This window comes from Poromitra crassiceps (assembly GCF_964638095.1).
Source record: "Poromitra crassiceps genome assembly, chromosome: 3".
Lineage (NCBI taxonomy): Eukaryota > Metazoa > Chordata > Actinopteri > Beryciformes > Melamphaidae > Poromitra > Poromitra crassiceps.
The window spans coordinates 25,656,230-25,667,544 of NC_139625.1; the positions used below are offsets into that span (position 1 = coordinate 25,656,230).

Genomic DNA, 11,315 nt, shown 5'->3' on the forward strand with positions numbered 1-11,315 from the left:
CAGCCGAGCGCAATGATGCCGCCCCGCTTTACATTTCACCAGCCATTTATTTTCTAACTGGTGTAGAAGGAGCAAACTAAAGTCTACACGATCTCTGGTTAATTCTGCTCAAGTCTACTTATACGTTTTAAATGTTGGGAGGAAAGATCGAGCCCGTTTGCAGCGGGCTTGCCCTTTGTGCGTAATTGATTCGGTAAGTCGTCTTTTGTGTCACCCGAGCGATGCTACCCGTCTTGTCTGCACGTCATTTCAGATGCTGAGTGTATGGCTAGTGTAACTACAATAATGCATCATACATTTACCTGTATCAGTTCTACAATATGAATAAGCGAGGTGAAAGAAGGCAGCGTAAAGTTCGCATTGTGTGACTAGTGGCCATCTTTGGACAGAGAACCTTTGATTCTTCAGCAACAGACATTTGATTTTCACAATGTGGTTGCATCTATTATGGACGATACTTATTCAGACCGGTGTCCTAGAATAAACACGCCGAGCTCTATTGGCCGTTAGCAGTCGCTGGTCATCACTTTTACGAGACTAGATAATTAAAACTAGACCAAAATTATAACAATCACATTAGTCACAATAGGAATATTAATAGTTAACCTATACCACAGGAAATCAAAAATCCAGTAAGGCCACTATAAACTTGAATAGGCTACCATAGACTAGTGGTTCTCAAAGTGGGGTCCAGGGATGCCCAAGCAGGGGCGTAGTGAAATGAGACAGTTTACTCACCTATTTTCAGATCAACTATCAAGCAATGAGGAGGGACAAGGTAGGTAAACTCACTTTGGATATAGTTTACCCACCTCCATTACCACTATGCCCTGCCCCCAAGGGTCCTTCCTTGAGGGGGTCCCCAGCAAAAAGGCCAGGATAATATTTATTTTCCATGGGTTTCATACACTTTCTGGTGTATGAAAGTGGTTTATGTAGGCATGCCTATTTCTATAATACAGGCTCTTCTATCGTGGTGCCATAATTATAATAATTCCCAATGAAGTGTGTATTTTTGGGTTTGTTGGAGGGGAAATGTCTTTCAATTCAGCACTGCACACTGATCCATCAGCCCAGCACAGGTCGTCCTCTGAGTTCTGTCTCAATCAGGCTGCTCTAAAAATATCCCTGCTACTGTATCACTCCAGCTTGTTCCACAGGCGAAGCATTCCGAGATAAATCACACATTTTTCTCCCATCAAAAGCCTGCCATGTGCATGGAGATACTGTTCCTCATCTGACCACACTTGAAAACGTTAAAGATGGCTTCTGTGAGTAAACTGGCACTTCCTCCCACCTCCTTCTGTTTATTTGGAGATGCTTTCCTGCAGGGTGGGTGTCAGGGTGTCCTCCACGGATCTAACACTGCTGCTGGCTTTGAACTTCCTTCCTTTTTGTTGTTTCAGGACGTCCTGTACCTCAGGCAGGCTTCACCCCCTCATTACTTTAAAACAACAACGACGACATGGAAGATAAACGCAAGAAGCGGAGCCCGAAGGTGTCTCTCCCCCAGCCCCCTCCTCCTCCCGTCAACCCCCGCAAGCTGTCCACCCTGCCTCCCAGCAAAAGTGCCACCTTCTCCCTCGGCCTGCCCCAGCCGCCCTCCCCCAAGAACAGGGGCAAGTACAAAAGGTCCGTTGGAGCTCCAGGACAGTCCAAAGAGGTGCTCGCTGTAGTCGTAGCTCCACCAAAGACCACCAGGTGTGTACTTTTAACACAATCATTGTTTCACAATATGTCATACTTTTTTCATGTATATGAAAAAAGTGACATATTGTGAAACAATATGTCATACTTTTATATATATATATATATATATATATATATATATATATATATATATATATATATTATAACACAAACAAAACAGACAAACAGGCTCAGACACAAGAAAAGAAAAGTAACAAAAATATACGAACATAATCAACATTCAATATTACAGTGGTGCTACCAGCCACGTAAGGTGCCTATGTGCTTCTAAGCGATGTACTTGGGATCTCCTGCAAGGGGTCTAAAGGAAACCAGCTGGGCGAGTCACCCGTTGCCCCTAACCTACAATATGTCATACTTAATGGACAAGTGAACAGCTGGATGAAAAGCTCAAGCTTTAAATATACACTGGTATAAAGATAACAATGTTGCAGACAGTATAACAAATAATATTCTGTTTGGTCAAATTAGATTCCGATGATGGACACCTGAGGAATTGAGAAGTAAAAGGACGATCCAAAAAGGACAGCTATTTGTTATTAGCAATGTACCGTGCTTTTGTGGGCCCATTTTGTCGTTTGGTGGTGCATTTTTCTTATTCATGCGGATAACTGGCCAAATGTAGACGTACATTTCCAGCGCGGCTACAGTGGAGTTTAGTGGAAGACACATTTTCAGCAATCTAATATTGTACATCATATTACATTACGCCGTCACCACTTAGCAGTAGGGCTGCAACTAACGATTATTTTCATAATTGATTAATCTGTCAATTATTTTCTCTATAATTTGTCTATAAAATGTCAGAAAATGGTAGCAAATGACGATCAGTGTTTCCCAAAGCCCAAGATGACGCCCTCAAATGTCTTGTTTTGTCCACAACTCAAAGATAATATCAGTTTACTGTCATACAGGAGTAAAGAAACCAGAAAATACACACATATAAGAAGCTGGAATCAGAAAATGTAGACCTTTTCTCTTAAATTTGTACTCAAAATGATTAATCGATTATCAAAATAGTTGTTGAGTAATTTTCTGTCCATCGACTAATCGATTAATGGTTGCAGCTCTACTTAGCAGATGCTTTTATCCAAAGCATCTTACAATACATTTTGTCAACAATAGTGCAATCAACTGTGCATCACAGTCTTCATCAGCTAAGACCTTTAAAATGGAACAAGTAGCATTTGTTAATAGTTGATTTATTTATTTATTTTATTTCATTTCATTTTAGAAGGGTGGTTACTAAGCATTCATTAAAGAAGGGTCCAGGTATAGCCTGATGACTCTCCGCCAGAAAGTGGGCAGTGATTCGGGCATACAGACGGAAGGGGGGAGCTCGTTCCACCATTGTGGCGCCAAGGATGAGAAGAGTGGCGACCAGGACGAGGGACTTTTGAGCCATAAACAGTAAATGTCAGGTTTTGGTTTAAGTTCCTCTGAATCAAAGAGCGAGAGCTTCTGTCTAGAATCACCATTTTTCACTGATTCCCAACAATCATGCAAGGAGACGTCCATCTTAGAAGAGGAAAGGAGACCAATTTCACCCCCCCACTATAGCAAGTTAGCCACAATAAATCAGAATGCGATGCAGCCACAACAAGACATGTGTTTTCAATGCAACGGGAAAAACTCACTTTCTTAGTCGTACTATGTCTACAACATTCTGGGAATTGTCGGAAATCACTAACTGAAGCAGAAGTAAATGGTAAAATGGCCTGCATTTATATAGCTCTTTTATCCAAAGCACTTTACAATGAGTAGGTACATTCACACACCGATGGCGGCAAGCTGCCACACAGGGTGCTGGCACTGCCAAGGACACCTCGACATGCAGACTGGAGGAGGCGGGGATCGAACCACCGAGCTCTTTTCTCCAAAGCGATTAGTGGACAACCTGCTCTACCTCCTGAGCTACAGCCAAGTATCTGAGGCAGGTTGCATTTCAGCTCCATGTTTTTTTTATGTCATTTAAGTATTTAATTTTCTTTCAGATATTACACACACATGTATGTTTTGTTACAAACATAGAATCAGAGATTAAAAAATTAAACAAAACGAAAACAACAGTAATGGAAAGACAGTCATTTAGAACACCTGTCGGCACCTATATTAGTAATAGTAATAATAATAATCATTGGATTTATATAGCGCCTTTCCAAGGCTCAAAGCGCTGACACAGGATGATTATTCGTTCACACCATTCGTACCGGTGGTTCAGAAGCGTGGCAGCCACACATTGGCGCTCAACGGCCCCTCCGAACCACCATCATTCATGTCTACATTCATACCAATCATACCATTCATGTCTACATTCATACCAATCATACGAGGCAAGGAGGGTTAAGTGTCTTGCCCAGGGACACAACGATTAACAGCTGGGAGGGAGCGGGGATCGAGCCGCCAACCCTTGCGTCATTGGCCGACCCGCTCTACCTCCTGAGCTAAAGCCGCCCCCAAGTATACAGTAAAGTTCCAACCGTAATGGTATCTAGCCTCTAATTTTCTCATAACCTTTAAAAAATATTCAGCTCTTAGTGTACAGGAGATATATTCAGCTCTTAGTGTACAGGAGATCTCTTAGTGTGCAGGAGATCATGTTCCCAGACCTGTTTAAATGTCCCTTTCATATTGTTCATTAGCCTATTACGTATTCAAAGGAGGCGGTTTCAGTCACGAGTTTAGTTCAATCAGTGATTTCCGGCTCGCTTACATTCTTCCAGTTCCCCAAAACTAGTCTTGCTGCAATAATGGAGCCTGCCAGTATCAGTTCCAACGCTATTTCAGCTCAATGTTAAAGAACTGGAAAGACACGAAAGACGATCAGCTCTCAAAGAGGATACGCTCTTTAATGCAGATGAGAAGATGGAAGGCTGTGTTCAGCTGTTGCCACACGTGTCTAGACAGTGAATAGTAGAGCGTGTGTGACCCTGATGTCTCCTGTCTCTCTGTGTGTGTGCCAGGCCCCACAAGGAGAAGTCCCGGGCCCCACAGCCGGCAGGGCCCAGCAAGGTGGCCCAGTCGTCCCCCCTGCAGCACTCTTTCCTCACGGACGTGTCGGACGTGAGGGAGATGGAGGGCGGGCTCCTCAACCTCCTCAACGACTTCCACTCAGGCAAACTGCAGGCCTTCGGTAAGATGACCTCACCCTCCCCAATGACTTCCACTGAGGCAAACTGCACGCCTTCGGTAAGACGACCTACATTGGTCGGGCCGCCCCGGCGGGAATATTACATTACTCGGCTGAAAATAAAGCCGGCTGGAAAATGGCTTTTGTTGCATCGGACAGAACAAAATCGAATCGGCATACCGCTATTTCCATCCATCTGTCTGAGTGTCTGTTTGACTTTGCTATAATCCCCCTCAGTACCCAGAGAGGTGACACCTAAAGTGACACAATGGTTTAGTGAGGGAGGGATGAAAAGAGATAAAAACATGCACATCCAAACCCGATAGGGCAGGTGCAGGGCTGAAAGTAGACAAAACTGGAAACAGGAAAAAAGCTTGCACACTGCAGGGCTCCAAGTTAGTTCATTTATTGCACCGGTGGTAACGGTTCGAGCAGAGTGACTGCTCTTCTTCAGACGAAGAGCAGTCACTCTGCTCTTCTTCAGACGAAGAGCAGTCACTCTGCAATAAACTAACTAACTTGGAGCCCTGCAGTGTGCAAGTTTTTTCCTTTTTCCAGTTTAGTGAGGGAGGGAGCCCATCTGCCTAACACCCCCCGTCCCCTCCCTATCCTTTCTAGGCAAGGTGTGCTCCTTTGAGCAGCTGGAGCACGTGCGCGAGATGCAGGAGAAGCTGGCGCGACTGCACTTCAGCCTGGACAGCCATGTGGAGGAGCTGTCAGAGGACCAGAAGAAGTGTGCCTCCGATCACAACCTGGAGCACCTGCTCTGCAATGTAAGAGTTAAGAGTTTACAGTATCAGACCAGTATCACATCTGGCTTCTCCAAACATCTCAAACTCGCCTTTGAAACCCACACTAATGAAATTCCTTTCGCTGGATTAATCGCTGCTTAAAGTCGAACTGAACCTGTTCGTCACGTGCATAATGACTCCGTTTCAGACTGAAAACATAGTTTGTCTAAGATGACAGGTTGAGAGGCGGGTCATAGTATCATGTCGATGATTTTATTTGACAATTCTGGGTACTGGATTGGGCTTTGGCCAATCCTGGCGTGTTCCGCCTCCAAATCGAGTGGGATTCAGTGTGTTGCGGCGCTCCCCTCGGGAAGAGCCTTTTGACGAGAGGAGCGGAGCTCAGCGAGCCGCAGGCAACCAGCTGCCTTTGTGTTGCCGAGCGGAGAGTGCAGCACGTCGGCCTGGAATCTCCGAAGTGCAACCCCTGACAACCAAGCTCTCAGATGCGCGCGCCATTATCGCTGCTGTAACGATACGACATCCCTGGAATGCGCATTTTAACGAGCCAGTTACATTTCTTTGCATTCTTAGAGATTATACTTTTTGTTTTTGTTCATGTTTCTAACAATTGGCCAAGTTAGTAGTTAGTTTATGGGATAGGAATTCTGGCAGATGACAGGCACTATAGGCGCCATTTTCGACTTCATTTGGAAGAGAAAATTATCCAGAAATGAAGATTTGATTGACAGCTGCATTTCGTGATATGATTGGTTGAAATGGGGTAGAAATATGATAGTACAAGGTGATGTCAGCAAACTGTAAATTACTGTTATCAATGAAATCTTGAAAAACAAACTTTTGATGTGAAAAAGAGTGAAAAACTAAAGAAATTAGATTATTGTGATTTGTTTTGCATACATTATTAAATCGGTGCACTGCATACCCAGGTATTTGAACTAAAAGAAAAGAAAAGTCATTCTTGGGTTCAGCTCGACTTTAAGGCAAGGTGAGGCAGGTTCTACAGACTCTGAAGTTGTTGAGTAAAATACATATTCCTGAGCTGTGGCCACAGAGGAAATTCCATCATATCAGAGATTAAAAGCCAATCTCAGCCCCATACATTATATCAGCAAACCACTATATTGGTCTAACCATATTTCCCACTTCTCATGGAATTCCTGGAAGATCCTGGGATTTTGTGAGGTGTTTTCCTGTATGCGGGGGAATTGCACAAATGGTTCCATTCACAGGAATATACTTGTGGGGGAATCTGGGTAGTGTAGAGGCAAAAGCACTCGTCTACCACCGCGGAAACCCGGGTTCAATTCCCGGCAGCGGCACCTCCGGCTTGGTTAGACGTTTCCACAGACACAATTGGCCATGTCTGCGGGTAGGAAGCCGGTGGGGTATGAGTCCTGGTCGTTGCCCTCGTGTCTCCTCTGGTCGGTTGGGGCATCTGTTCGGGGGAGGGGAATAGCGTGATCCTCCAACATGCTATGTCCTGCTGGTGAAACTCCTTGCTGTCAGGTGAAAAGAAGCAGCTGGTGACTGCACATGTATCGGAGGAAGCATGTGCTAGTCTGCAGCTCTCCCCCGATCGCAGAGGAGGTGGAGCAACGACCGGGACGCCAGGGGGAACTGACCAAGCACAATCAAAAATGATTAAAAAAAACGTTCTTTCCACAGGAATGTAGCAGAATGCTTAGCAACTTGTTCCACACATTGATTGCATTGCTGTTTACCCCTTTAGAAAAAGCGGGGAAAGGGAATCACATTTGTAGGTCATGGAAGCGCTCTGACTTTGTTAAAGATAGTCATGGAACATTTGATCGGAGGTGGGAACCCTGCAACATGCATCAGTTTAGCTTAATGGTGCTTTAGCTATTAACAGCAGTAAGCACTGCTGTGCTCCCCGGCTCAGCAGACATTTAGCATGCTTCTGTAATGTTAGGAGTCAGCCTCATGACCTACCCCTGGCTTTCTTTCACTTTCAGCTGTACACTTTCCATTAGAGCAGGCATACCATCAAATAATGTTAAGACAATATAGTAATGACTGATGTCTGAGATGACATTAAGCAAATGTGTATGTTTAAATTGCCATGTGCTATGCTGAGCTACTAGTGTGTGTCAATGTCAAATGTTGTCCGGCGCAGTAGGTGATATGTAGTCCAATAATGACTTGAAATAGAGTCTATTGTTGGTGTGCGGCACCCTGTTCCCCTGTGCTGGGCTCGGTATGTGTGCTGGGGGCAGACTGCTGAGCTGCAGTATGTGCGAGGGTGGTGTGAAAAACCCTCCAGCTCATTACAGATAGTGGTGGTGCGGTGCCAAGAATACCTGCTAGCTGTAGCAGCGCTGGATAATTCTGCCACAAAACTGACGGGCTGTGAAACGACTTTCTCCTTTCGTGCGGAGAAGAAGGGAACTTGAAGAACAACTGCACCTCGGCCGAGAGAGGGGAATTCGATTCAAGTATTGATGGGCTGTTGTGTATTATGACCACATTTAATGATTGTTTGCTTGCTTTTACTACCGCTTCACTTTCTACTTCTAGCTGGTTCTATTTGTGTTTACACCTCTGATCCAATCAATGCCTTTCATTTGTTCCCACAGCTGGAGGAGCTCAGCACTTCCATGTATCCTTTTTCTAATTGAATGGCTGGTTATTTAAGGGATCATCTGCTAGTCTGGATTTGAATATTCGGTAACAATTCATATTAAGGTACACACATATTCACCATTAACTAATTTAGATGCTTATTAACATGCATATTAGTAGCACACTGGCTGTTTATTTTGATTGATTGAGTTCTTTATTGATAATGAATACACAGTATATACAATATACATATATACATACACAGGCCCACCATTATCAAAAGGATAAAAACGCAATAAAGCTAACAGCTTATTTCCATTGCGGTCCTTAAGATGTCGGTGATAAAATGTGTACTGTTGTGTGTATGTCTGGATGTGTGTAAGTGTATAACAGTGTGAGTGCCTCAAGCACTTGACAGAGTCTGCGGGTATCGCGTGGGTGTGCCTGCCACGCAGGGGGGAGAATAATATGGGAAAGTAGGGCACAGTGAATAATCAATAAAAATAAGCATAAAATAAAAGACAATTTGTGCTATTAAAAAATAAACCCATCAAATCCTAATAAAAAACGTACATTAAAATATAATCAAGTAAAATAAATAAAATAAAATAAAATCTAATAAAATACAGGGTCGAGTGAAACACCGGCTCAGTTACTGGCTGGCCGACAACAGGTCGCCCCCCACCTCAAACACCTTGGCTACCATCAAATCCAGCATACCTGTACCTATACTGAACAATATATTATAAGATATTATGGTATTACATATCATTACCATACAATATTATATATTATATAATATTATAATACCACAATATAACACAATACCTTAAATCCAGGTTCTGCTTCTCCTGATCCAATTCTTAACTTTTACTTTGAAAGAAGGATATGGGCTGATTGTCTTAATCTCAGCTGGGAGACTGTTCCAGGCTACTGCCGCTGAGTATAGAAATGAATTCTGGCCAATGCATCTTTTGCATTTTACTGGGACCAAGTCTGTAGGGCTCCCTCTAGTGCCCTACATTATAAAGCACTTATAAATGCCTTATTCTTCATGACCATATTCTACAACTACTAAGAAGTTTCCCTCAATAATCTCCTAATTACTGCTTATTGTAAGTAACAAAATTGTTGTGTATGAATTACGCTTTGCTCAGTATGGGCCTTATAAGGTGGTAGTAACACTAAAACATTAAGATCGTAATTCATGTACACCAACTTCCTTACTATCAATAAGGAATAATTAGGAGGTTATTGACAGAAAACTCTTAGTTAATGGCCTAGTTGTTGTAGAAAGTCATCATGGAGAATAAGGCATTAATAAGTGCTTTATAATGACTAATAAACAGCCAATATGCTACTAATATGCATGCTGATAATCAGCTACAGTACGTAATGGTGAATATGCGTACCTTAATATAAGGTGTTACAGAATAATTTGTTTTCAGTTCACAGCCCCTGGTCTTTTGGCTTGAGTCCTCAACATGCATGTGATCAGACAAAAGCTTCACTTGGCTGAGAACCAGGACCTGCCCAAGACGTCTGGTCCCTGACGAGCGAGGTGTGGTCACCACGGCGACCGCTGATCTTCTTCACACAACATCCAGCCAGGCCAGGTTGCCAAGGCGACTGCTCATCTTCTTCACACAGGATCCAGCCAGGCCAGGTTGCCGTGACATTGATCCAGCCGCCTTAGCAACAGAGTGGGAAGGGCTACGGCAGGGGGGGGGGGGGGGGGGAGGGGCGCGGTTTTTCCATTTCTGTCAATGACGAGGGAATATCATAGCGACGTCAAGCAGCAAGGCACTACATGAACTCTCAACCAAAATCATGAATCCCTCATTCACAGCACACAAGACGATCAGTAGATTTATTGTACAATTATGTGAGAAGAATACATTTTGAGGACAGGTTTTTTGCCCGTTCATTCCATTTTGGTATCAATTAGTAGTAGTACGACTAAATCCCCCAAATTTGTATACTCCTAGTGAGTCCACTATTTGTGTTCCAACTTCCATAATGCACATCTAATGAGTTTATTTATTTATTCTTCTTCTTCTTATTATTATTAGAGCAGGCCTAATCTTCTATTAGGCATTATCTGTTGCATTATTTGTGGAAGGTATTTATCTCTATTAGCAAACATGAAAAATGGAGCCATAGTGAAGTAGCAAATACGTTCGGCCCTTGTGTTGACAAAGCCACTGTGGGTTGCCTCAGGACCTTTGAGGGATTTTTCACTCTTTTGCTATTGTTCAGAAAGCTTTCCCTCATTTTTATATCTTTGCTAAAAGTTTAATACTGGAAAACGGTTTGATCTAAAGCTGGATAACCCTTTCTTGACAGGGTTTGGACATTTCAAAGCACGAGTCGTGAGACACCGACTCCACAAGGAGACCTAATGTAATATATATATATATATATATATATATATATATATTTGATTAAATTGAAATATGGATAGGAATGTGTGAAACTGTTAATATGTATTACCAATGTGCGGTTTGAGCTACTGTATTTGCATGGATGGTTTGATATGAGGAACTGGATGTTGTTAGTGCTACATCAGGAATGCCTTGGCTTTCTTTCTGTGAATGCCTCTTGAGGGCCCAGTAGCAGTTTCCCCTCGAAGCACAAGCCAGCGCCACCTGCTGCTGCAATGCTGTAAAACCACCTACCGGATAACATTCTCTCCAGACACTGGAAGACACTCACTCCATCCTCTTCTGTGACACACTGTGTTCGATGGCATATTCACAGAGTGTAATGTAGCAGGCATACATCTGGTTGGTACAATTTCACAACGGCAGCTACTTTCATAATGACATTTTCTTTGGAGGCGAGGGGAGATGTTTTATTTAATAACAAACATGAAAGTAATATTAATAACAGCCTAAATGCTGAGAAGGGAATTAGAGTGACATTAGTGTTCAGTTGAAACATCAAAGTATGTGGTTAGCACAAGCAGCTTACTTTGGGAAACCTGTTATAGACCCTTAGTTCTACTGCTTGCTAAGTCTACCTCTCTTCTCCTAAATGCCTGGGCCTGCATAGCCTCACTCTAGCCTAGCGACATGGTACATTTCTGACATTGGTTTCTGCATCAATTTTCCATACTCTGGCTTTTGCATTCCTTTAAA

At 43.1% G+C, this 11,315-nt stretch overlaps 1 protein-coding gene across 1 annotated transcript; it reads left to right on the forward strand.

The window, feature by feature from the left end:
* ccdc28b (coiled-coil domain containing 28B) lies at nt 1-9,883 on the forward strand. Its single transcript, XM_083634169.1, has 6 exons — nt 1-193; nt 1,407-1,701; nt 4,674-4,843; nt 5,459-5,613; nt 8,190-8,212; nt 9,674-9,883. Exons 2-6 carry the CDS (start codon nt 1,466-1,468, stop codon nt 9,726-9,728), a joined length of 639 nt encoding a protein of 212 aa, XP_083490295.1. The 5' UTR covers nt 1-193; nt 1,407-1,465; the 3' UTR covers nt 9,729-9,883.
* The last annotated feature ends 1,432 nt before the right edge of the window (nt 9,884-11,315 follow it).

Excerpts from the sequence above, each read along its gene's own strand:
- ccdc28b (XM_083634169.1), top strand. The coding sequence starts at position 1,466 with ATGGAAGATAAACGCAAGAAGCGGAGCCCGAAGGTGTCTCTCCCCCAG. Across the intron at positions 1,702-4,673 it reads GCTCCACCAAAGACCACCAG|GCCCCACAAGGAGAAGTCCC; the intron begins GTGTGTACTTTT and ends TGTGTGTGCCAG. Across the intron at positions 5,614-8,189 it reads TGGAGCACCTGCTCTGCAAT|CTGGAGGAGCTCAGCACTTC; the intron begins GTAAGAGTTAAG and ends TTGTTCCCACAG.